The sequence below is a fragment of the Xiphophorus maculatus genome, chromosome 23 (genome assembly GCF_002775205.1).
Source record: "Xiphophorus maculatus strain JP 163 A chromosome 23, X_maculatus-5.0-male, whole genome shotgun sequence".
Taxonomy (NCBI): domain Eukaryota; kingdom Metazoa; phylum Chordata; class Actinopteri; order Cyprinodontiformes; family Poeciliidae; genus Xiphophorus; species Xiphophorus maculatus.
In genome coordinates, this window is record NC_036465.1 from 25,924,374 (window position 1) to 25,950,872 (window position 26,499).

General features: G+C 41.3%; 1 protein-coding gene across 2 annotated transcripts in view; it reads left to right on the top strand.

The window, feature by feature from the left end:
* The window catches only part of LOC102236685 (pro-neuregulin-2, membrane-bound isoform), a 71,030-nt gene that overhangs the window by 17,535 nt on the left and 26,996 nt on the right, over nucleotides 1–26,499 (top strand). For both annotated transcript variants that reach the window (XM_023328614.1, XM_023328615.1), the window contains exons 2-4: nucleotides 16,219–16,381; nucleotides 17,357–17,475; nucleotides 18,905–19,028. In XM_023328614.1, the coding sequence (XP_023184382.1) occupies nucleotides 16,219–16,381; nucleotides 17,357–17,475; nucleotides 18,905–19,028 (406 nt within the window). The remainder of the gene's footprint in view (nucleotides 1–16,218; nucleotides 16,382–17,356; nucleotides 17,476–18,904; nucleotides 19,029–26,499) is intronic.

A 26,499-nucleotide genomic window follows, 5' to 3' on the forward strand; every position in this document is an offset into this window, starting at 1 on the left:
CAATAAATCATCTCATCACATGAATTAAAATGAGCGCCAATAATTTCCATTTGTTAAAGAGACGCTTCAGTTTAAATATCGTCGAAAAATCGGCTGCAAACATTTGACGCCCAGTACTAAGCAGTTAGTTTGCACTACCTGCCACGTTTGCCTGTTTTCCAGGTGTTATTCTTTTTTAATTACAAAAATGTCAAAATCCATTTTAAATAATGCTGTTTTGTTTATTTATTTTAGATATTTACTTCAGTTCTTGTGTGAAACTTTCTTAAGAAATTGAAGAGTTTTTTTTCTCTCTCTCTTTAAGAGGTTGCACTGGCATTAACATCCCATCACTAAATTAGTTAAAAATGGTTTCAAAATGTCAACATTGCTGTAAACTCTTCACAATCTGAAACCGTTTCAGGCCCACCTAAGCATAAAAACGAGTTCTTTCCTCCAGACACAAACATCTGTAATAATTGTCAATAATCTTTTAACATCGTCGTCGAGATTCTTACCTTTGCAGGATGATTTAATTACTTCTGAGGGTTTTATAACACATTTGTCCTGTTTTAGGTCACATACAGCTTTTACTTTTAGTTTTTGTTAAGATCATCGTGTAAAAAAAAAATACAGAACCAATTTCAGCGACTCATTCGTCAGTCTGGAGGCATTAATGGAGTCTTGGCCCCTAAATATGTCTGCATGCGGCTACGGCTGCTCTGCCTGGGAACCAGGATAAACATGAGATCAACAAAGTAGCATTAATGTTGACATGTAGCAGCGACAGCAGCACCGTGGTATTACAGCCAGCTGCTGTTCATGTGTTGAGCTGACAGAGAGGAGCTCAGCTCAGCTGTTATGTAACAACTACAGAGGCCGAATCTGCTGCTCTGGCATCAAATTCAAAACAAATTGTACGATTTGAAAATTCACATCCACTGATTTCTGAGTGTGTTTTTTTTTTTTTTTTTTTTTTGCAAAAATCGTATTTAGTTTTGTCAGTGGTGGTCAAATTCATGTCTTTGTTATAAAGCAACATGTCATCCCGTCCTTCTAGCTTATTTGAGTCTTAACAGAATAAAAATCTCAAACTGTTGCAACGTTTTTTCTTCTAAGTTGCTCCAATAAAAGCACAAAAACAAATGATAGAAAATCAAATATTTCAGCATGGATTTGAACAGAGATTGTTTTCTGCCAGTTTCATTCAAATATAAATAATTAGTCACTGAAATGTTTCCCACCCATCATGAACAATGTTTCTTACTGTTAAATGTTTGACTTCTGAAACCTTCCACTCAAAGGTTTCCTTGTCAAATATTATTGCTGATGTGTTTCCATGTTGGCATTGTATTAACCCCGTCTGCCTAAAACTCCTGCTTGCTAATGGCTCATTAGCGAAGTGTTTTATTTAGCAGCAACTAGCGGCTAATTTTCCTCTTTAACCCTACTGAAGCGGTGAAGGTGCACTAATTTTCTCCTCACCCATTTCTTTTCTTTTTTGGCTTCCTCTTCGTTGAGGAAATAATGGCCGTCTCCAACTTGCTCTAGCTCACTTTAACTTGAGATCACGTTTCAATAATTTAAGAATGGCATGAAGACCAGATTGTTTTTTGTTCCGGCCCCTTTTCATAAATTTTGCATGTGAAAAATCTCTTCACCATGACAGTAGGAGCCTTTTTCTCCATGGAGTCTCCTTCACCCGTTTTTTTTTAATGATCCACGACTAGTTGAACACGTTGGCCTAAATATGCTGTAATTTCCCGATGCGTAAAAACTCATGATTGCTTCAAAAACTGTATACCTTTATTATGTTATAATAAACTGTATACCCCCTGCTGCTCCTCTTCCTCCCCACCAATTTGCAACACCAAGTTACACCCTTGTCGTACCGACCAAGGTAAATAAAAAGAAGTCGACTCTGAACCGACCTCCTCTGCTCTTCATCCTCCCTCTGTCCTGGTTTCCATCAATTATTACTGTGAAAGGAAATTTTCATTAATTTTAAATCAACTTGTAATCTAAACCCCTCGCTACACACTGCACATATCCACACTGAGAAAAAGAAAGTGAACTCTGACCCTTACATTAAGCTCCGAGCATCATTTCATTCACGCTGTGGCTCCAGACTGGATGCGTCCTATTAACAAGGTGTTAAGAAGATCCCAGAGTCACGAATGCTCTCCTTTAAACCAATTAGGAATGACAATGAGCCTGGGACCGTCTCGTTGTACAGTCTGTCCAGAGACAGTTTGATTCGCTCGCAGTAGATCCCTCGCCGTGCTGCTCTCTTCATCGCGTCAGAGGCGTTGTGTGCTGATGGAAAGCGCTGATCGGCTTCCTCGGGCTGCACTATAGGCTGCCTGAAATCAGCTTCACGCAGCAAACCATTTGTTCACAGCCTCGTTTGGTGCTGCCAACGTGCAAAGATGCCAGGGTGAGATGAGATCCTCGATGAGTGACTTTCGGTGGACGGGGCACGGCGGGAAGGCCAGGGAAGTTTCGCTGATCAGCAGCAGCCTGTCGAACGACGATCAGAGTCACTTCTCCTGCTCCTGATCCAACATGTAACTTCGTTTTTAGCACTTGATCGGGTTTATGGCCAAGGATTTTTTGTACACTACCTGACATTTGCCAAACATTTCATTTGGGCTGGGTGAAACCTGTTGGACACTGGGGAACAATGCGGTGGGGTTAGGTGCAGTCAGACATACATCTCTGTCAAGGTTGGATTGTGATTTCATGAACCTCGATGATGCAAATTTCCACGCAGGTTTTTTGGTGTGGGCCTTTTCATTATTTGCCTAACTAGAAGTTCAGTTTAGTGTGTCATCTGTGTCGCTGTCTGTAATCTCAATTTATCTGTTTTGTCAAAGCCTCCTCTCTGGTGTTTGGTTTCTTTAAAAAGGAGCAGTGGCTGCTCGAGAGACGACGTCTTTAGGTCGACTCTTGTCCTAAAGACGCTTCGCCTCCCTACAGAGGACAGATCTGATCGATGCCTCGGTCCTCTTATCGGGACAATTGTGCCTGTTGGTCTGGATTTCCAGCTTGCGGTTTAACTTTGTGCGTTTGGCTGTTTGGTGGTTGGACGGCGGGCGTTTTGGACGGAAGAAAAGTGAGGATCGGTGGGGTTAGAAAAAGGAAAGGGAGGGCAGGAGGGAAGGAGAGGCGAGATGCTGGGATGAATGAAAACAGAGGAGGCAGAAGTCAAAGACAGAATGCAAAGTGTTGACACACACACGCGGAAAAAAAGAGCAGGTAGAGATATGAAATGAAAGAGGGATGAGTGGAGGACTGGTGGAAAGGATCACAAGGATCACTTGCAGAAGATTCCTGAGTGGAGAAAAGGAGAGATAGAGAGAATAGCTTTTCTCCACCGTTCTGCCCACAAGCAGCTCTTCATTAACTACTCTATCTATCTATCTATCTATCTATCTATCTATCTATCTATCTATCTATCTATCTATCTATCTATCTATCTATCTATCTATCTATCTATCTATCTATCTATGTCTTTCTTTTCTTCCTGGCTTTCTCACACCCACAGTCCTTTTCTTTTGACTGTACATCTAGAGCAGAAGACAGCCCCCCTCTCTCTCTCTCCACCTCTCTGTATGGCTGTGTGTAGTTAAATGTGTGTATCTGTAAGAGGGGAAAAAACCCTGATTTCTGCTGAATCTAATGTTTTTTTTGTGTGTGTGTGTGTGTTTTTTTTTTTTTTACCTAAATAGATCTCTGAGCCACAAATAGAACAATGCACAGCAGCCAGGATAACACACAAGGTCGGGTCGGTTTGTGTTGTTAAGAGTCTTGCAAAAAAAAAAAAAACCCAAGAAGGTATAGACAAGGGAAAACAAAGGAGGGAGTTATTGACAGAAACTGTTGAAAGCACACACACACACACACACACACACACACACACACGCCAATGCACGTGATTATTTTCTTAACTATGTGTGTGTATGATGGCCTTTGCACACATTCTTACTTCCTCACGCCTACAGAGGGTTGCCCAGGGCTCGCTGCTAGCCGGACGATGCTGCATGCAGCCTGATGTGGCTGCCATCACTCACCACCCACACACACACACACACACCAACACACACACACACATTGCCTTTCCTACTTTTTCCACAATCTTATTTTCTACCTTCTTTCTTTCCTTCTTTCTTCCTGCCTGCCATCCTCTCTCCTCTCTCTCTACCGTGCCCTCCCCGGTTTCTATGGTGACAGCTGTGCGCTGCAGAAATCACGCTGATTGGAGAAGGAGATAGAAGGAGCTTCTCTTCCTTTGTGCACACATGCTCACGCGAGCGCGTCGCCTCCCGCCTCACACGCACGTTTTATGAATGTACTCCGGTTCCTCCCGCGGGGTTCAGGCATGTCGTCGCCGGGATGCCAAACACACCTAATCGGCCATGGCGTCCATATCGCTCACTGTTATTGGATCATGCTAAGCGAGAAATTAGATCAAGTTTTTGTTGACGCTCGCTCTGGCGGACAGAGACGAGGCTTGAGGGGGGAGGAGTAGAGGCAGCGGAGGGAGAGAGAGAGCCGACCTTGAGAGGAAGACCTCTTGACGGACGGCTGATGGGAGCGCTGGTCACGTTTGATTGGACGCCGAGGCAACCTGGTCACATGCTATTGGCCAGACACCGTTTCATAACCTGTCGACGTTCCCGCTTCTTCTGAGTTCTCCACATCACTCAGCGATACAGACAGCTCGAAACTCCCCCCACCCCCCCACCCCACCCCCCCACACACAAACACACAGATGTTTGCTCAGCTATCTTTGCGGGGACTTTCCATTGACTTCCATTAATTTCTACAGCCTAAACCTTACCCTTACCCTTGCCCTAACTTTAACCAAAACTCAATTCACACCTTAGTCCTATTTCTGATCCCTGACCCAAAAACAGCGTTTTGTGGGGACCACGCTTCGGTCCCCACAAGGAGCAGTGGGTCCCCACAACGTAGTATATGTCAGGAAAATGGTCCCCACAAAGTATTAGAAACAAACGCGCGCACACACACACACACACACACACAGACACACACCATCATGTTCAGCACACGTCTATATCCAGAGACAATCACACATCCCCATCAGTGCAAACACTGAATCGTACCTGCTTGGATTTGTGTGCCTCGCGTCATGTACTGGTGTGTGTGTGTGCACGTGTGTGTGTATTCACTCCCTCCTTCACACTCAGCGGTACACATCGGCGGTGCTGTGGGAAAAATCTTTGCCAGGGTGTAAATTGCAGCTGCAGTTCGCTGAGTGAGGTCCTGCTACGGCTTGCTGGCTCATCTGGGCTGCGTGTGTGGGATGTGTGAATCTTCTCTAATTGGGTTTGTGCACATGTGTGTTCAGAGTCGCTCTTTCATATTTTCTTCTTTGAAGCGAAATGTTTAGCGCAGACTTTTTTCTTTTTTTTTACACTTTCAGTGTTAAGAAGTCGTAATATTATGTTTGTTGCATCTCCCGGCCTGAAAGTTTTTATCCCTGAAATGTTCATCTGTAGGCTTTTTTTTTTAAAGAATTTTTACCCAACTCAAAACACAACATCTTTCTCCTGTTTACTAAGTTCTTATTGCTGAAGTGCTGTGCAACTGTTGGCATGTTTGCTGTCTGTTCTGTTGATTGGGCTTGCAGCACACTTCAGGCAGGCTCCAGTTGCTTGTCTGGAGACACAACCGTTTCCCCTCTTTATAAACTTTAATGTTTTTGCTTTTAACATCTTTGAAATTTAATGGGCAGGTTTTTTTCCACGGTAATCTCGCGGACACGGCAATAGGGATGGAATTATTTCATATTTTCTAAAGTCACAATTAAAACGATGAAAGTTGAGTCGACTTAGTTGCTGTGAGGTCACAGAAATGGGGTAGAGAAGACTTTACAGCGAGTCACAGGGCCGGCTTTATTAGCTTTATTCACTGCAAACATAATTTAAAAAAAAGGAAAAAAATCCGCTTGGACAGAAGTCCATAAAAGCAGAACTTTATCCCGGACAGCTGTGGTCTTCTGACTGATTTGTCCGAAAAGTCGCAGAAAGTCAAGCCTGACTTTTTTTTTTTTTCCCCTCATACTCATATGCTCATCTTGGACCAACAGGAGTCAAATTATTGATCACAGTTGTCCATGTTGGAACATTACAAGCTGCACGTTTTATAACCCGGTCACCGTTGGTTACGGTTAAATTCAGCAGAGCCAGGCCGTTGGACCCGGTCTGCTCTCATCAGACCTATTTTAGTTAAAGAAGAACTTCAGCTTTGTCTGCATTTACTTTGCTTCTGGTTCATTTGTCTTAACTGCTGTAGGTGACCAAAAATAGTGGCGTTGTGTTGTGTCTTCAGCTTTTACATTTGTTTAAAATAACCTTATACGAGAACGACCTCTTTATTTCCCACAATGCTGCTCATTGGACACATTCGTAAGCATGTTAGAATATGCAACGTGCCTCCAGCTTAAAATTGAAATGAGTTCAAATCACACAGAGTTAGCTGTAATTCGGTTTCTCTGACCTTTTTAAAATTATTATTATTATTATTATTATTATTATTATTATTATTATTATTATTATTTTGGTGTATGGAAGTTCATTTTGATTAGATTTTCTTAGCTTAGCAAATTCTCTATTATTGGATGGAGCTAATTGCTAATCAGGTTCATCACCCAGCAGGAGACCAAGTTCAAAAAAGTATCCATCTTGAAGAATGTTCCAAAGGTAAATCTTGTTCCCTGTGTTTATCTGAGCAGACAAAGGTTAATCCATCATATATAATTACCTGTCACTTTAAAAGAGACTGGTGGCCGCTTGCTACAGATGAGTCCTCATAAATACATGAAAGAGAAAAGCTAGATTTGACTCATGACATTCAAGCAGATAAAGGTGCATACGCCGGTGGTAAAGGTAAATTTGATTAGATAGACATGTTACCGGGTATTTCTCTGCATCCCTCGTCTCCTTCTCATGGCTGTAATGACAGCTGAACGGGGGGCAGTGGCTCAAACGTTCCTGATCATGTTAAAGTAAAGGAAACTCGTACTTCTGCTATTACCGGAGCCACTCTAAGAGCTTCAGATGACAGTGATATGAATCTGAATATGTCCACTTTATTAAGCTGGATACAGCAATCACAAGAGGGACAAATGAACATCCGGTGGGTTATTTTTAAATTACTGCGACCTGTGAGCAAAAAAAAAAAAAAATCAACAGTTAGCATTTTTTATTATTTTTTTTTACCACATCCTAAAATGTGATGATAATGTTCTGGTTTTTCAGTTGTCTCTTTGAGTTTTAGGTGATTTAGAGATGGCCTACTCTCTATGATCGGTCAGCCAGAAGATTTTTAAAGTGTAAACACGAAGAACAAAATCTGTTTACAAAAAAGCTGTTTACAAAAAGCTGAGTTTATCTGTGGCTATAATTTTAAAAAATACAGCAAAGAGATTTCTGACTCGACTAGAAGCGTTTCCTCTGGTTTCAGGAAGCTAATGCCATCATGTAAACAATCATTAATCTCTTTTGACATTGTTTCTTTAAGCCGTTCAACCAAAGGTCCTCAAAACTTCACGCTTAATGAGTTATTAAAAACATTCAAAGTAAGTTTTGTCTAGCCTTCCAATTGTTAGCGGATGCTAATTATTTGTATCAGAAGTAGAAGCAACACAGTGTCAACAGTGTGTCTGAGAGAGAGTGAAATTGCTGCAAAAGAAAAGTTTGACTTTCGTTTTAAGCCAAAAACTAAATGATTATGCAGTTTCCGTGGCTAGCGCTAGCTAAAGACGTCAGTCTCTATAATGCAGTTTCCGTGGCTAGCGTTAGCTAAAGATGTCAGTCTCTATAATGCAGTTTCCGTGGCTAGCGTTAGCTAAAGATGCCAGTCTCTATAATGCAGTTTCCGTGGCTAGCGTTAGCTAAAGACGTCAGTCTCTATAATGCAGTTTCCGTGGCTAGCGTTAGCTAAAGACGTCAGTCTGTATAATGCAGTTTCCGTGGCTAGCACTAGATAAAGACGTCAGTCTCTATAATGCAGTTTCCGTGGCTAGCGCTAGCTAAAGACGTCAGTCTCTATAATGCAGTTTCCGTGGCTAGCGCTAGCTAAAGACGTCAGTCTCTGGAGAACGTACATCCTCACCTAAGATTTCTTGGCTGTCGGCATTTTCAAATCCAACGTTTTGCATTACAGAAAAATGTCCAAATCTCCAAAAGATAAAAGTATTTTTTCTGTACCCTGTTAGCCGTCATCTGACGAAACTCTCCCTCGTTCTCCAAGGGTGCATTCACACCAGCTCTATTTAGTCCGCTTTAATCAGACTCTGGTTCATTTGTTTAGAAAGTCCAGTTCGTTTTGGGAGATGGGAATGAATCGAACTCTGGCCCATGTAAAAACCCATGCATTGATTCAGCTGTGTGAACTCTGGTGAGGTTTGAATACAGGCGATTGCTAGGAAAGCAGGAAACGGACTACAGCGCTTGGCATTCTGGGTAAACACAACCGAAACAAACATGCTTGTCTTGTGCTAATGTGAAAAAAAACGTCGTCTTTTACCAGAGACAAAACAGAAATCCAACAACTCCAAAAGATCTGATGCTACTCCATCGTTGTTTACATTTCATGAAAGAGGCAGTTGCACTCATGTCTTCTTCTGAGGATTTTGTGTTGTTTCCTTCAGTCGTTCTTGGTGCAGCGCCCCCACAGGGAGGGGAGGGAAACAGGTGTTTCAAAAGGGTTTGGTTGGTTTGACACAGTGCAGAGTGAAGGCAATTAATAGTCAGAATAATCGATTGAATAATCTGTTGCTAAAATAATCATTAGGTGTAGCTTTAAATCAGGCCAGGACATTAATTCTTACCCTTTCTGCTAAATAAACAAGATTCATTAATTTCATCATCTTTTTTTAAGCACTAAATGTTTTCCGTAGAGGGGTCTGTGTGGAAGCAGACTGAACTGACACCTTGAGACAGTTTGTAGGAATCCATTACCAGACTGACTGGTTGTGAACAAGGCTGGATGTACGGTCAAACTGCATGTGTCCCCCACCCCACCTCCTCTGTGTGCTAACCTCCCACTCATAGTGTGTGTCACCAGTCTTCGGGAAAAAAAACCCTCCCGTCTGCGGAGGCCCGACATTTTCAACTTAACGCCTCACTCCGTTAACTCCCACACGGATTTCAGATGAACCCTGTGGTCTTGGGAGACGTCAGAGCTAGCGTTGCTGCAGGATTTTTGCAGTGCTGCATTGCTACAGTGAAATCATTCATATAAAAAAAAAAAAAAAAACAACAAAACAAACAAACTGTAACTCGGAGCCATCCAGACTTTGAAGCAGAGTAAGAGCAGCAGACTCTTTACAGAACTCTTTTCACGTTCGTGTTTGGCTTCCAGCTGCCGCGGTATCTCAGTGCGGTCTGTTCTTCTTCGTGTGCGTCTTTGTGGCGGGGGTTTCTTTTCTGGGTGGCATTTCTAGTTAACTCTTAATCATTCCTAATGTATTTACTTACAGCGAAGCTTTTCGTAACTTGCTTTTGAAAAGTGCAGCACAAAAACAAAGATTATTATTCTCCGAGGTATTTTGTCATCGTGAAGCTAAATGCCAGATCCGAGCAGCCGGAATAAGCGCGATGTCGCCTCCTCCCTTTGTAGAATCTCATCTCTTTTCCACATATGGTACATTGTTATTAGATTACAGTTCCCAGGATTTCCTAATTGTCTCCAGCAAAAAAATAAATAAAAAAAACACACACACACAAAAATCCAAAGCAAAACACAGGAAGATCACAGAAAGCAGGCTGCTCCGTGCCCTTTAGAAAACTATTTGTCACGGCGAGACTGTAGACAGCAAATGAGAAAGCTCTGCTTTTATTCATATTTACCAAAAATAATAAAAATGCTAAAAGCTCATTTTTATTTAACATGCTTTCTATGATTCCTTTGGTCATTCATAGCAAGCAATATGCGATTTTAAACAGCCTGAAGGAAAAATAAAAATAAAAAAATAAAAATGACAAATTGATTAAGAAAATAAATAGATAAAATAAAATAATTAATTTTTTTAAAAAGCCATCCAGAACTGATGCCCAATTCGCCTTCTGAATTTTGTATACAATTCAACAGCTTTTCATTTCTGTACATACTTGTTATGGAATGTGTCTCCGTGTCCTGTTTAAGAAAATGAGCCGGCTTGTTCAAGAAATCTCCTTTATTCCTGGGAAACGCACGAAGAAAGCAAAAAGCTTTTGCCACAACGAGAAGCCGCCAAAGGCGTTAGCCTGAGGAGAAACGTAAAAGTCAAGGCTATACGCAGACGATCTCAGGACTTATCTCTCAGATTCTCCACCGAGCGGCAGGAAGGACGAGGAGCTGAAATCAGGCAAGATGCCGAGCAATAAACTGTACAAACAAAGGATCAGAGCCATTTCTGCAGCCTTTGAAACAAGCAAAGAGAAAGGAGCAACGAAGCTGTTGCACTTTATGAAGGAAACTAGAACACAGGATCTAATATGTGAGTTTAAGCAAACACTCTGGGTCAGGGGTGTCAAACTCCAGTCCTGGAGGGCCGCAGTCCTGCAACTTTTAGATGTGCCTCTGCTGCACCAGCTGAATAAAATAATTAGGTCATTAAGGCTCTGGAGAACTGATCTACACAAGGAGGAGGTCATTAAGCCATTTCATTCCAGTGTTTTGTACCTGTGGCACATCTAAAAACTGCAGGACTGCGGCCCTCGAGGCCTGGAGTTTGAGACCCCTGCCTGGGTTCATTTAGTCAGTTTTCTGGGAGTAAACAAGTTATGTTACAATATTTCACCAGAAACTCTCTTTTACAGTCTGCGTGACTAAAAGAGGTTTGGTAAGATGTTGGGATAATAATTGATGAAGCGTCATATACTGTATATCTGGATAATATCAACGCATATTTCGCCGAACATAAAGTTGCAAGACTTTTGAGTTAAACGTTTTCACTAACTGTACTCTGATCAGTGACGTGCGACGAGGCTCCTGACTGGCACCGGCTTCTCTGGAGTCTGATGGAAAAATACCAAATAGGAGACGAGGTATTTTATTTTTGCCTTTGATTTAAATATTTGGTTGTTTTAAAGGCTTTTAATTGTGCTTTTACCAATTCCACGCGGTTCAACATTACAGAACTTTCTCTAGCAAATATTTTGGACTTTTCAAACCCAGAAATGTTCAAGTTCTTTCTAAAATTTCTTAGATTAATGTAGAAAATCCCTGAATTTTTTTTTCTTGCAATGTTTCAACTTTTAATTATTATTTTTAATTTAGTTATTTTTTTCTAGAAAGTTTGTGCGATTGATGTCAAAATTTCAGTTGTTTTTTTCTTGACAAAAATTTACACCTTTTTTTCTAACAATAATGGCCGTAACACGCCACCGTTACGTGTTACGTACCTAGGTGGTCGGGGTGATTCAGGATGAAGTGTAGTTGCGTAATCTGGTGTAATCTGACGCCTGCAGCAGTGGGCCTGCCATGTCCTTTAAGTTTTTATCTTGTAACCAGGTTGCTATGTATTGCAAATTTTTTTGCCCAGGTCCCTCTTGAAAATGAGATCTAGATCTCAATGGGGTTTACCTGGTTAAATAAAGGAAATATATAAATATATAAGTTGCTCAAAGGATTTTATGATCACAGACACTTTTGCGTCAGACTTGTTGTCGTTTAACCCCTTATCCATGCATTTCTTGGGGAACTGGAAGATGGCGTAACGTGTTGTGAATCTGAGTCAAGATGGAGCCATGTTGATCCGCACAGATCCTCAGGTATGAGGCGGAGGCGTCCGCCGACGCTGAAATGTTACGCAGCTTCTCTTAGCTGCCTCGATCTCCTCGCTCAGTTTGTTCACACAGGGCCTTCGAGTCTCTTCCTTGCTCTGACGCAGCTTCCCTGGATGTGAAGTGAGCCGGTTTATTATCGTATGCGCGGAAAGTCACACAAGTCCTCACAAGACCTGATGAATGACGTCACGGTGGACAGATGGACAGACAGTTTGGGTTCTCACCTGAGGTTTTGAGTCCCACTGGAGGAGACGGCTGGCCAGACACGGGACATGTTGAAGGAACCTCGTTGTAGAAAACCTGTTTCCATATATTCAATAAAATGTTACGAGTTATTAATGAAATGCAACTTGGTAATATTTTTGCTGTCTGTTATTTAGCTTCCTTCAAGTTGGAGGAGGTAAATAGCGCCCCTTATAGGCGAAACGGTACGGACAATTTCTTGTCTCAGCATTTTATGTTGTGACAAATTGTTGTTTTGAAGTATTTCAGTATTATGTGTTTCCAAGGCACATATAGAGACATTTTATAGCCCAGTCAAGTGACCATGTTACCGTCAGTTGTTATGAAAATGCTGCTTATATCAGATATGACTTAAAAGGAGTTTGACTTTGTAATTTAACTCCTTGAAATTGGGCCTCTGTCTCTTTAAGAAGCTCCTGCTCTTTCTGAAACTCCGCCTTCAGGAAGTTGTCCCAACATGGCTTCTACTATGTTGGGACCACAGTTGAAGTAACTCTTCAACAACATTTTTTTTACCAGCGCTGCTCTGAGAAGTAGCTTCTATTATTAGCTCAGCGGTTCCATTAGATGTTTGCTAATTACTGCTGGATAGTGAGAGAGTCCAGGAGAGCTAGGTCCTCTCCGGCGTTTTGTTCAGTTGAATGGTTGCCCTGGAGATGAAAGGGATTTCTCAAACATGCGTGAAAGAATCGAGGCGACACTCATGTTGTCACGATGTGACGAGGGAATTGCATTATGACATGATGCAAAGCTTAAAAAAAAGTCGATTTTACGCAATACCGGCCCTTTAAAAATGAAACCATACTGAATGTTTGCGTTCAGAACCGAAGTTTATGTTTGACGAAAGCACCAAACAAAGGCGGACTCTCAGCGATCACAGACGTCTGCTGTTTGTGGGAACGTCGCGGTTCTTCGTTTGTCTGCAGTGATGATGGAAAATGAGAGGCAGACAGAACCAAAGTTTTACATCAGGATTTGTTTTTAAAGTGATGAAGTTTGCAGCTCGCGCCACCGTGAATGTAGCTCGTCTTTGCAGGGAAGTCGAGGTAAATGTGAACATTTCTGGTTTGGAGAAAAACAGACTGAAGTCCAAATCCAGCAACCAAAGCCACACTAACACTGTGTCCACATTCATCCGTCTGTCCATAGACAGATGCATAATTGTTATATTGTTGCATAAATTTAAAAAAAACCCAAAAACACTTGTTTTGTTCTTATTTTATGAAAGGTACCAAGCTGACTTTTTGTGATTCTGCCTGAATTAAAAGGGATTGTATTGATTATACCACAGCAGCAATGTGACCGTTTTCATATTTATAATAAAACCTTACAGTAAATTATCCTACTTTCAGCTCTACATTAAAATCTGTCATAAATCATAACTCATGTATGTTGTTATGTTAATTGTACTTTTTAAAAATTTTATCTCTTCTATCAGCCTGCTGGAGAGCTACAAATGGAGATTAGCCTCTTTGGCTAAATCTCCCATCTTCACATCAAGTCATCATGTTGATTAATATCCATTGTCTCCTTTTATGAAATAAATAAAAAATAGAATTTCTTTCTAACCTTATTTATGCTATAAGATAAAAGGGACTACTTCACATATCTTTAAAATGAAGTTACTTACTTAACAAATAACCAATTTATCCACCACCTGAGTCCTAAAAGTCAAACAGTCATTTGAAGGTTTCAAAAATCATTTAGCTTGTAAAACTGTTGTATTTCTATAAGCAACAGCAAGTGAAAGACAGCTTACCGTCTGAAGCATAGACACGTTAAAATGGTTTTTTTTATAAGTTCATGTCTGCATCAAGCCTTAGTGGAGATCCACTGAACGGAATCTGGTCCCGAGTCTGTGACATCTGGAGTCCCGCTCAAGAAGCTGCTAAAATGCCTGGCAAATTATTCAGCAAAAAAAAGGGGGAAAAAAAGATGACGGCTTTGACACTCGCTGCTGCAGCATAACTCATTCTGGGCGAGGAGTCGTGGAGGCAGAGCGAGTCAGCATGTGGTGAATCGAAGGTGATTTACTGAGACGTGATGTGGATTTATACATCAGCAGTAAGAGTCTGTGACAGGACTAACGCTCACAAAATGTGACCACTGGATCCCAACGATGTGCTGCTGCTCATTCGTTTTTTATTAATAATCTTGTTAAAGGGGACCTGTCATGCAAAATTCACCTTTTGCACATTTTGAGTCTCAACTGCTTCTAAAACCAGTCCAAGTGCTTAAAAAAACACTTTTGACTGTACTTTTGGCGAGAAGTGTTTTGGTGTCTGGAAAACGAGCCGTTACCATTGCCTAGCAACCCAGGCGGAGCCCCGACACATGTGTTCAGCTGGTTTTACCACCGTACAACGGCTGCTGGAAAAGACACGTGTTTTATTGTCGACTTACCATTCCGAAACCACTTGCGGCATTTCTGTTGATTGTGCAGGAGGCTCCACTTCTGCTTTTCAAAGATGTTTGGTCGTATAATTGCACACTGGTTTGCTGCCATTTTCACATGCGAGTGTAAACGTTGTGTTTCTTATTTGGATTCAAAGTGACAACAGGCTTGAAAACAGCTCATAGACAGAACTGGCCAGACTAAAATTTCACTAAGAATGATTTTGTGCAAAAAAAAAATAATTAATGTAACATGTTTTGTATAACCCATCGACCTATCCTAACCTGTTCAAGGAAGCGCCTTGAACAAAGTCTTGTTGAACTAACTGCAAGTTGTGTAAATAAGATTTTCGTCAAAAATTAAATTGGTCTACTTATGGGGTTTTTTTCTAGCTAAAGTCCAAATTTGTGAAGCACTGACTCTGCTGACTAAGAGTTAGTAGAGTATTAAACCTGAGCTGAGGATCTCTGCAGCTCCCCCAGAGTTACAAATGCACACAATGCTTCCCAGGATTGAGTTTGTGAAAAAGAAAATTAGAAAACGATGTCAAATTTTCCATTCTCTTCATCATTTTTGAACTACTTTGTGTTGGTCTCTAAAGTAAAATCCCAGCATAAACACACTGCAGTTTGTTGCGGCAACGTGACAAAAAGTGAAAAAGCTCAAGCCGTGTGAAAAAGTTAACCTGAAGCAACCGACACATCGAACAGCAAAGCAGTGATTGCTTAAGGCCGCCAGCTTCTTTTGTGTGTGTGTGTGTGTGTGTGTGTGTGTGTGTGTGTGTGTGTGTGTGTGTGTGTGTGGGCGGGTGTGTGTGTGTGTGTGTGGACACAGTAGTGTTGTCAGCATATGTAAGTTGATCTAAGTCGCTCGGCAGCTCGTTGTAAATCGTCACTTATTTGACAGATTTTCCTGTCAGACCTTCAGTTCCAGAAAGGAAAACGCGCATCGGCTCACATGTGCTTGAAATGTCAAAAGCTAAACTCCAGACTCCATTTTGATACGTGTTCTGCCAATCCAGCACTTTTATGTTTTCAGTGTTGTCACGATGTCTAATGATGACAATGTGTGTAATAAAAACAAACATTTAGCCACATTTAGTTGTTTGTTTTTTTGCCTCTTTTGCTTTTAGTTATTAATAATGAGAGCACGTCTGGAAAGTAAGAACGTTTTGACAAACGTTCGCCTTGTAGCTCTCCTTAATAGGCTTGTTTGAAGGTTAGAAAGTAGAGCTGGGCGACACCGACTTTACGTTTTATCTCGATATTTTGTGGTAGTATCGTGGTTACGATAAAAGTGACGATAAGAACCGTTTATTACTTCCTTTTTTGGGAACTGCATGGCACAGCAATCAGACAACCACAGACACAGATAACGTTGTTGGAAAACATTCCCGGGTGTAATACCTTTATTTAGGACACCAGCCACATGAGAAAGTGTGATTTATATCACTAACCTGCACATATTAACCACATTCAATCATATTTTCAAATTTTATTGACGCTCTCATTGAACAAACTGGAGAAAAACAACAATGCTGACACAAAGGACATAATTTAATTGGATTTTTTCGCAACAATAAATCGGAACGCTTTTAAGAAATTTATCGCGATAAATGATAAACGATATGAAGTTCTTCTAAAAGTGGTTCTAGTGCTTAAAATATGTCTTACACGCACACTGGTAAAAAGACAGGAGCAATGAAAACCTTTAGTTTGTCAATGACGAAAGCTTTTGATTTTCCATTTACGTGTTTCCTCCTCTCCCTCTTGTGTGTGTTTTCTCTCTTTGCCTGTCCAGCGTCTGCTCCTAAGCTGAGGCCGATGCGAGGCCAGTCTCTGCCTGAGGGGGGCAAGATGTACTTGAAGTGCGAGGCGTCGGGGAACCCCAGCCCTTCCTTCCGCTGGTACAAAGACGGACGCGAACTCCAGAAAGGCAGAGACCTCAAAATAAAAACCAACGTGTGAGTGTCTGAGCGAGTCCAGTGTGTCTGGATGTCACCTGGAGGAAACGAAAACGGAGACACCTGGCGAGTTCATCCTCCACCAGATGAGCTGCTACCGATAAAAAAAAAAAAAAGGAAGGGTGTTAAGTCACATTAAGATAATATAATGAGATAATATAATTAAGATAATATAATGAAGTATTAGGGCCAAATTAAGACATTTTTAAAAATTTACTACGAGAATAAAGTCATCATTTTACGAGAGTAAAAGTGGAATGTTACCAGAAGAAAGTTGTGAAAGAATGAAGTTATTTTAACGAGAGCGATTAAGATCTCTGATTCTGGAATGGTTTCCCCCCCCAACATTATGCAGACGCTGCTTGTTTAACAGAGGCCTATTATTTGTCATGTGGTCATCAGTTACTAAGGCTACGCTCACACAGCAGGCAAATGAAAACTAAATCGACTTTTCTTTTCTTCTTTTTTTTTTGCCCAGATGCGACCCATATTCAACTTTTTCACCTCAGTCTGAACGTCTCAGTTCTGATTTTTTCACCCTCCCAAAAAATCTGGGCTGCTCCACGTCCTTATGTGGTGGCAATTCGGACACGGCTGGTTTCAAAGTGTCCGCAGTCCGAACGGGCCGCTTTGGGATCGTAAACTGTTCACACAGAACTTGCTTTGCGGTCGAGTTTAAAAAGGAAACAAAAAAAACCCCCGGATTTCAGCAAAAAAAACAAATGGGAATTGCGCATCAACACCTGCTGTGTGAACGCAGCCTATGTGTTCGGTGGTTTTCAGTGTCAGTTTAGCTGTGAAACTGGTGAATAATAGTGATCATAGTTCCTCCATGAAAGATTCATATTCTCTGGAATATTTCAAAGTCTCTCTACAACCAGTTTATGTGCCAGTTGCTAGAAAAGAAAACGTAGTTTTTCATTTTACTGTGACCAAGAATAACTGAGCGTGTCTCTTGTCTCTTCCCCTCTGAAGAAAAAACTCAAAGTTGCAGATCACTCGTGTCCGTCTGGAAGACTCCGGCAACTACACCTGCGTGGCTGAGAACTCGTTAGGACAAGAAAACGCCACGAGTATAATCACCGTGCAGATCTGTAAGCACCGGACCTGGGCGGCTTCGTTCTGCATGTCTGTCTGCGAGGCAGTGTGTGACTGAAATACGACGTAAACACGTCGCAGGGAAAATGGAGATGCAGGGGTTAAAAGTGCATCAGTTTGGGTCGGAGCGGCGTTTTGAAGCTTGAACTTATTGGCATCGTTTTATTTAGAATACAAAGTGAAGAAGCGCATTCGATCGAAGGAGTCAAACTGCTCTGAATTTGATTGGATCAAACTTGACTGCTGCGGCTTAATGTGTGTTTCACTGAATGTACAGAGACCGCCAGACATTTACATGAACGTTACGTTCATTTTAGCTTCTCAATTAATTGTTTTAGCTGCAAATTTGACTGTAAGGTTAAAGACTCGCAATTTCACTGAAGCCAAGCTGACCTTGAATGTGATGACTCCTCCACACACGCTGGATCGATTTTATTTGAATGCGACAAAGCACCTTAATAACAAACGTACAACATTATAAAACATAAAACCACCAGGACTTCCGTTTGTAGGCCTATGTGTCTTTGTCTCACCCGACCAGAATCCGTTTCTCCAGAAACTTTTTGACTCGTCTTGTCTGGCAGCTGAAATTCTGCTTTTTCAAATTTACTGGAGGTGTTTTGTTTTACGATTGTCATTATTCCCTCCGTTATAATTGGCAAAATTATTTATTTCTAAGTGGTAGAATGAGTTTTGCAGTAATATTCTCGAGGTGTGCTAACTGCTAAGCGTCGCTGTCCTTTTTCAAGACGCGTTTTTTTTCTGCCGTTTTCACTTCTTGGTTGATCTTTTGAGATGTTGTACGTAAAATTATTTCCGTGCGACCGCATCTATTTTGAGAAGTGCAGCAGTCTGTCATGTAGCGAAGCGACCCGACGAAATGACGCCGCCACGCCTTCGCTAAAAGGAATAACATGAAAAATATACCTTCAGCTGAAAATATTAATTGACTCTGGAATAAATGTGCTGAAAAATGTCGTGTTTAAAGTGAAAATGGATTTACTGAAACTTAATATAATAACAACCAAGTGTTGTTGTTTTTTTTAAATCGGTGCTACTGTTCAAATTATCTCTCTGTTTTGCCGCCTATTTCCAAAATGCTTGAATTTTGCTGTGGGCATAAAGTGTACGAACCCCGACAAATTGCAATAATCTAAATGTATAATTCTGACTTACGAGAGAGAAACGTCTCTAAAAGTTTTCAACAGGTTAGCAAACAGAGTCGCTTTGTGGTCCTGGCCGACCTAAAGCGGGAAAACTTCAGTCTGACTTATTGTCGGAAACCAAACGCCGTGCACTATTTTATTTATATTATAGTCTGTGAAATATGTTTCAACTGCATTTTCAAAGTGTCATTATTAAACAGCGCACACACCTGGCGTGCTAACAGCCCTCTGTGTCTTTGTTTGTGTCAACCCTCGGCAGTGACCACCACCACCCCATCTCCAGGTGTGAGTCACGTGAGGCGCTGCAACGACTCGGAAAGGGCCTACTGCGCTAACGGAGGAGACTGTTTCTTTATTCACGGTTTTAACCAGCTGTCCTGCAAGTAAGTTCTTGTTTTTAAAACCTTCAGCCTCCATCTCTCCACCCCGCTGCCTTTCATCCGTCAGTGTCTCTGCTGGGTCCCCGGACCACCATGCGCTCCGTTTCATGCGTGTTAAACGGCGCCACCGTGGCTCAGTGGGTCAGGTTTTCCCACTCACCGGGCTCTCATGGCGGCTTGCAGTTGCAGAGGTTAAATGTTCATGCCATACGCGACCAGAAGTCTTCGTTCCCCGCTGCAGCGGCGTGGGCGTTCTGGAGCGCTCTTCACCGCAGAGGTGTTGGTGTGGATGTCTGGCATTCTGGGAAATGGAGTCTTTATCTTCCCGTTTAGCATCCAGCACGCTGGATTTCGACGGTGGCTGATCGACTTAGTGAAACATTTAATCATCAGTCAGCAGTGTACATTTAATCGTCATAGATGTGAATGTGGCGTTGATGCATTTAAGACGTTTATTTTTCTGGTATGACCTGATGTATCTATGCCTGCCCAAATATTTTAGAAAGCATCACCTAAACCTCGCATGTGTAACTGTTGTTGGATATTGACCTCTCTTTGTTTCAGAAATATTGGAGCTCGTTTTAAATGATGGTCTCCCTGGAACAATAGTTATGAGTTAAAGGTCACGACCTTTTCAGAAGCTTTTTTTTTTTGGTCTGTTTTATACTTTAAAGCTGTTATATGTAACTTTTATAACAATATGTTTTTTACATATTTGTTAAAACTGTCATTATGTCATGACATTATAGTATGTGACAGATAATTCGTAAAAATACATTTCTAACTAGAAACAGCCAATCAGAGCCAGGAGGAGGGTCTTAGCGCTTTCAATCACCCTACTTTACATGGTGCTCAAAACCTCACCCTTGCTCTTTGCTAAGCTACAGCTAGCTCACCACAACAAAGCCTGTAATGAGTGCTAATGCTAGTTAGTGTGGCAACCGATGATGGTGGACAAATTGTTTCCTGTAACGATGAGTTGTTTGTCCGCCATTAGCACATTTAGCAGCACGCACATGAGGTTGATTGGCAGCGCTAAGACCGCCTCCTGGCTCTGATTGGTTGTTTTTGACTGGGAGTGGTGCATTCCTTCAGACAGCAAAGGTAGCACTGGGAGGAGGTGGAGGACATCGATCTTTTCACAGATTATCTGTTTCATAACAAACTGTCACTTCATAGTGACAGTTTTAGATAATATGTACCAGTAGAGCATTTAAAAAAAATAAAAGTTAACTCTATAAGTCGTAAACAGAGCAATGGGAATCTGGCCAGATGTGCAGTACTGTAATTCCTCCACACTTTGCGCTATCTGAAAATTCAGAAAGGGGAGACGTTGCACTTTCCAGCCGATATCGGGTTATTACGGTAATTTCACCCTCGCTGTAGCAGGAAGTGAAATTAATCTGAGGGACGCTCTTTTAATAGACGGTAAATTGCAAAAATAACTTGCTAGAGATTGAAAGTTCCAGTCGTTACGGATAAATGGGCAAATATATTTACTCACAGGACATTTAAAGAGCTGTGTACAATTAAAATAAGCAACAATATCGATTAAATACCCCGGCTTTAAAGCAAATGCTAAACTACCTTCGCTGTGGACGGTGACACTGGTGTTGCTAGAGCGGCTTTTATTTTACAAAAGACTTGAAGCAGCTTCAGCTCTGGTGAACATTTGTGGACTGAGCTTAAGATTGTAGCTACGAAGCTAAACAATTTAAATGACGTGTACCAATTCTGGCAACAAGAGCGGCCAAATGTCCAACCAGAATTATGCCAGAAGCTCGCTGGTCTTTTCTGAAAGAAATTGTGTTTTTGGTGCTTGTTGCGGAGGATCTCATCTAATGTGTTTGAATTTTTAGAAAAAAGTACTCAACAAGGTCAGATTGGTACTCCCTGTCCTTTGAATGGTTCATTCAAAAAGTGATTCTTAAAAAAATAAAAATCACTTGCGTGACATTTGCACCTGTGGTGGTGAATATATAAGTAAACCATTCTCAGGTGCTGTAGCTGTTCTGCTTTAAGGGATCCCAGCAGGTCCGTGTCAGGTTGCAGGAAGCGGGTAACGTTACAGTAAACTCTCTACAATGCTACTCTGCTCGGTGAAGCAATGAAAAGTTAAACAGGGCGTCCCGCTGACACGGAGTGCTAGCTGCTCTCTCTGCTGGCTTGTGACCAGGAGCCGCTTTGCGAGCCGAGGGCAGCGCAGAGGACAGAGCAGGAGGCACGGCTGTCAGATGACTCGCTCCTTCACCTTTAACTGGGAGTTGAGCCACACCTGTGAGTTTCTCAGTTACTACCAGCGCAATGAAGCCTGGGCTGTGTCTGTTGGACAACGGCGAGAAGTCCAAATTAAAAGTGTTAGATTTTTTGTTTTGGCTTAAATAAATGTAAGCCAAGCACGGGTTTGACGAGTCTGTCTTCTTATTTGTCGTGGCACATGTGATGTTTGTCAAAAGCACATTTCTGATGTATTTTGAGAAAAAAAAGCGCAGCATATTCCATTTTTTATTTTTATTCCTTTGTTCGTTGTACACACGGCAACCATTGATTATCAAAAGTGTGTACAATAGAAACAGTGTACGATCGTTTTAACGGAAATTTAGGCCTGTCACGATAACGCGTTTTGACAGCCGATAAATTGTCCCAGAAGTTACTGCGATAAACGATAATATTGCCATTTTGAGACCATTTCTGTCTAATATAATAATAATAATAATAATTGCAACAATGTGAGTGCACCCTCTCAAAGACTAAACAAAATCGACAAACAAAAAGGTAGTACATCAAAAATACCAAGACATTACACAACAATGCATTTTGTATTTTTGTGTCATTATTCCTCATCTGATGGTGTCACTTACACATTTGAGATATTTTTTTACTTACTAATTCTGTTAATTATTTCACAAACCTCTGTAACTTATTCACATGAATAACTTTAGGCGTTATGTTTCGGAGCTTCAGACTGGTTAATAAGGTCACGGATCGTTAAATTACATGTAAAACCTACTTTGCAGTCAATTCTGCACTTAACCTTAGGTTAAGAGTTAAGACACTCAAATTAGTTCACAGTCCATTAAATTCATCTCCAGTTATAAATTTGATATCCTACAAAAAAATTTACAAACTATCGGACCTAACCTGGACACGGAGACTTCCCTGTCAGGTCCACATAGTTCCTGTACTTGTGAGTGATCCAGTCCTCCTTGTGTAGAAAGAAAACTGCGAGCATTAAACGCATCACTTTCTCTGAGTAGGAGGCGTCTTCTCAGGAAGCAGCCATCAGACTGGTAGGAGTTTAGAGCAGCAAGTGCAAGAGTGTCTATTAACTGAGTATTAAATGATTCAGCGGTGACTTAGATCAACGTTTTACACAAAAAGGGAAAAATGTCTGTCTGCCTGAAATTGGAGAAAGAAAAAAAAAATTTCTCCAAAGGAAGACAAAGCAATAAACTGAAAAACAATCATGCGTAATCACAGCTAAAAGTAATTACTGACATTACAACATATGACATTTTGTATTATTATCTAAAACTAATAATACAAAACCTGAAATATATTAAGAATTTGAACATTTTTCTTCTTTTTTTTTTTACAAGTTTGCATTTCAACAAGACATTATAATTTATATTTTCTATATTGGCCTTAGATGTATGTTGCTCTCTCTACTGTCCAGGTTTTATTTTGATCCTATTTGTGTTTTATTTGACATAAATTATTGGTGGAAAAATAAGAGAAAACATGAGGACAGGAAAAGGAACTGCTGCGTGAACAGTCTTCGCTCACTTCAAAATAAGAGCATGAACATAAACATCTAGCTAGTTGAAGAATTCTTAAAAGATTACAATCAAAACTTCAACACAAAATGTCAAACTTTATTCAACTGAAAGTGTGTAAAACAGCAAACTAATCGGTGCTTTTTAATTTATCCAGAAAAGTTAATTCAGAGGAAGCCCTAACCTTGTTAAAGTTAGCAAAAATACTAAAGCACTAAGCAAAAAATTAGCTCATTAGCGAAAATCTGCACATCTCTGCTAACAAGGAATCCGTTTTCAGTCTTTTTCTTATCGTACTGTCCTAAAGTTCAACATACAATCTCCCTGAGGGCTCGTATAGTGTGAGGTTTGGCGCCATGCTAACTACCACCATGCGTGCTATTGTGGCGCTGCCCACGCTTGCTAACGATTGGTTAACCACTGCATGTGATTAGCAACATCTAGCTGCTACTTCCCTTCTTACTTCCTCCAGCAGGTAGGAAGGGGTGTATGGTGTTTTTCCATGACTGTTTCAACAATCATAGATAAAGTATTTCTTCCATGATTGTGTATTATGAGGCATAAACAGGAAACGCATGAGATAGATAGATAGATAGATAGATAGATAGATAGATAGATAGATAGATAGATAGATAGATAGATAGATAGATAGATAGATAGATAGATAGATAGATAGATAGATAGATAGATAGATAGATAGATAGATAGATAGATAGATAGATAGATAGATAGATAGATAGATAGATAGATAGATGCCTTTCTGTTTTTTTAACTTCTTGGATAAGACAGCAGAGTCGTAATCTTTAAATTCCAGGCTGGATCATTTGGAAGACGTGTAGCGTTTCCTTCCCCTGACCGAGTGGAGAACAGATGGTATGTAAAGTCCTGTGTGATCAAAAGCTTTATTATAATTCTCTCTGTACAACTGAACACATCTGAGAGAAACTCGTCCTTAGATCCGCTGTAGATGTCTCGTACCTGCGCTCATTGCTTCCTTTGCTTCCTTCTCCCTCGCTCTCTCTCTGTCCCACGTTTCCCTCCTTTCACTCGCTGCCGTTGTCTCCGCCTCCCATCTGACATACCTTGCGGACACTGCTGAAGGATAATTCAGGATTTATTCTGGTGGTGCTGACAAGCAGAAAACATAGTTTGAAAGGGTTGACACCCAGACGTTACGGGCGTGTGGGGAGGTTTGGGGGAAGAGGTGAGCGATTGCACGGCCTCGTGTGCGTATACGACTCTGCTCTGTGCTCAGCATGCTGCACGGCCAGGAACCTGCAGGGGTTTTTTTTTTATGGGACCCGGCGTGGGTTTCTCGGCTCTGTCATGCTTTGTTGGCCCGTCTGCCGGGGTCGCTGGATAACAGGATGTAAATAAGATCGCTGTCTGTAGATTGTCGGTGCTGATTGCTCACTTCAGAGATATGTAGACCCTAACTCTCCCTCTTGTTCTGTCTCTCATGAATCTGCACAACTGCTGCAAATCATTCCAGCGCATGGCACTGGCAGGCCGCAGAAATTTATGATAGCTCTGAAACTTGAGGGGGTATTTTGTTAGCTGTTTTACTCCCATCCTCCAACCTCCCCATCTGGGAAAACATCTAATATCCTCTTCCCTTAAAGGGCAAATTATTGCTGTACAGCAAAATGCACTCTGTAGGTTAAATTGGAGGACAAGCGATGCAGAAAGAGATTGTGTTTAAAACACAGGTGAAAGTGGAGAAGAGCTCATTAATGGATTTCACCGACTTAACATCCCTTCGCGTTCATGCAGATGTGGAGTTTTGCAGAAGCGTTACTCAGATTGGGAAGTGTTTTCCTGATTTGGACTGACATCACTGGGGTTAGCCCTGCTCTCTTCCTCTGGTGATTCTAGACTAGCTTTGAGTAGCTTTGTCCTAGCAGAGGGTTGACAGTGATCCAGGCAGAGAGAGGAAGTGACTCGTTGCCTTGCCAACATCTAGTAAAAAGTACGTAAAGACCAGCAAACTGCTCCAGGAAACTCATTTTGGTTGATGTTTGCTTCACCGCTAAATTCGATGCTAGTCCATTTCTGGATATCCTCTCAATCATCCCCACCACCTCACAGAGATAATTGTGGCCGAATAAAAGTGACACACTCCCGACCAGACGTAACAAGAGAGAAATGACGGTTCAAACACGGTACTTATGCTAGCTTTTAGCATAACATTATTGCGAATGCAGGATACAGGGCCTTGTAAATGGATTAAAGCTGCGTTTCCATCACAAATGTGCGCAGAGCTTTGTCGATATTCCGCTAATGTTGATTAAACAAAATTTCACAGTTGTGGTGTTGTTTAATAGGAAACGGCATTGCGACACAGCACTGGGGTTTGCCTCAGAGTCCGAAAAGTAGTGCGACGTAATCCATACGTGACAAAAGTGTGTTGAACAGTATGTGGCTTTTTGTCTTGCTTGGAAAATGAAAATGGCAAGAAAACGTGATGCAGTTTTGGTTCGCAATCTCACCATCTAATCAGTGACCAGCAGTTCCTGATGTTTCATTTTCAGCCCGATTCAGCTTGGAAACGCAGCAAAGTTGGTTCAAAAAAAGGGGCTGGTGCCATGTAACCGTTACCAATGGAAATCCCTTGTGGCAGAGATAAGTTGTGGTGCTGGCGGGAAAGAGCATTTAGTTTTGTCTACCAACTTTTACTCTTTGCGTCAAATATAACTGGTGATTTTTTGATTCTGAACTTAAATATGTGAGTTTGTGGAAGATGAAATTATTACAATTGTGAAGTTGTAAGTTGTATTATAGTATTATTCAGTTTCTCATATCGCCAAGAGTTGAGTAGACAAGGTTTTTTTTAAGGTAGCCCTGGAGTGGTAACTATTTCCCAGGGTGCTTAGCTGCAGGTTTTTGTACATTGTTTTGGCACCATGAACGACATGGAAGTGTTTTACTTTGACCTGCCTTTTGTGTGTTTTTAAGGCAAATATTCATTTTAAAGCAGATGTCAGCCTGCAGTGATGGAGGACAATGTCTTCAAGACTATCTAAACTTTATTAATAAAACCCTATCAGATATCTGTTCATGCAGATCAAATCCTAAAATAAGAAGCTGTTTTTGTGTTTGTTAACCCTCCGGGGGTCTTTTTGTGGGCTCTGGTGCCCCTTATATGACAGTAGGCTGACAGGAAGGGGGAAGGAGAGGGGGGAAGACATGCGGCAAATATTGCCAGGTCCAGGAGTCGAACCCGTGACGGCCGCGTCGAGGACTCGAGGCCTCCAAACATGGGTCGCGCTATCCACTACGCCACCGCGGCACGCCCCACACGAAGCTGTTTTGACTCGATGACGTAAATAATACAATGAATGGATTTCCAACTACCTAGTTAAAAATATCTAATTTCCTCTCAAATGTCATTAAACTCCCTTTAATCCAATATACAAGTGTTATTAGTTCAGGCCAATATTGATGCCTCAATAGAATGTTGGTGCGCACGTTTATGTTGAGATTAATGAGGCTTTAATCAATTGACGGAAGCCGAAGAGTTTGCCTTCGTGTCGTCCAACGAAAAAATGTGCTTTACTTTGATGGGCTCTCTGCTCATTTTCACTTACAAACAGTTAGGAGGGAAACTAGGAAGAATGTTTAGGCAGATAAAGAAAGACTAGAGAGAGAGAGGGGGCTGCTTCACCTCTTTCTCTCTGCTCTATTTATATCTCTGGGAA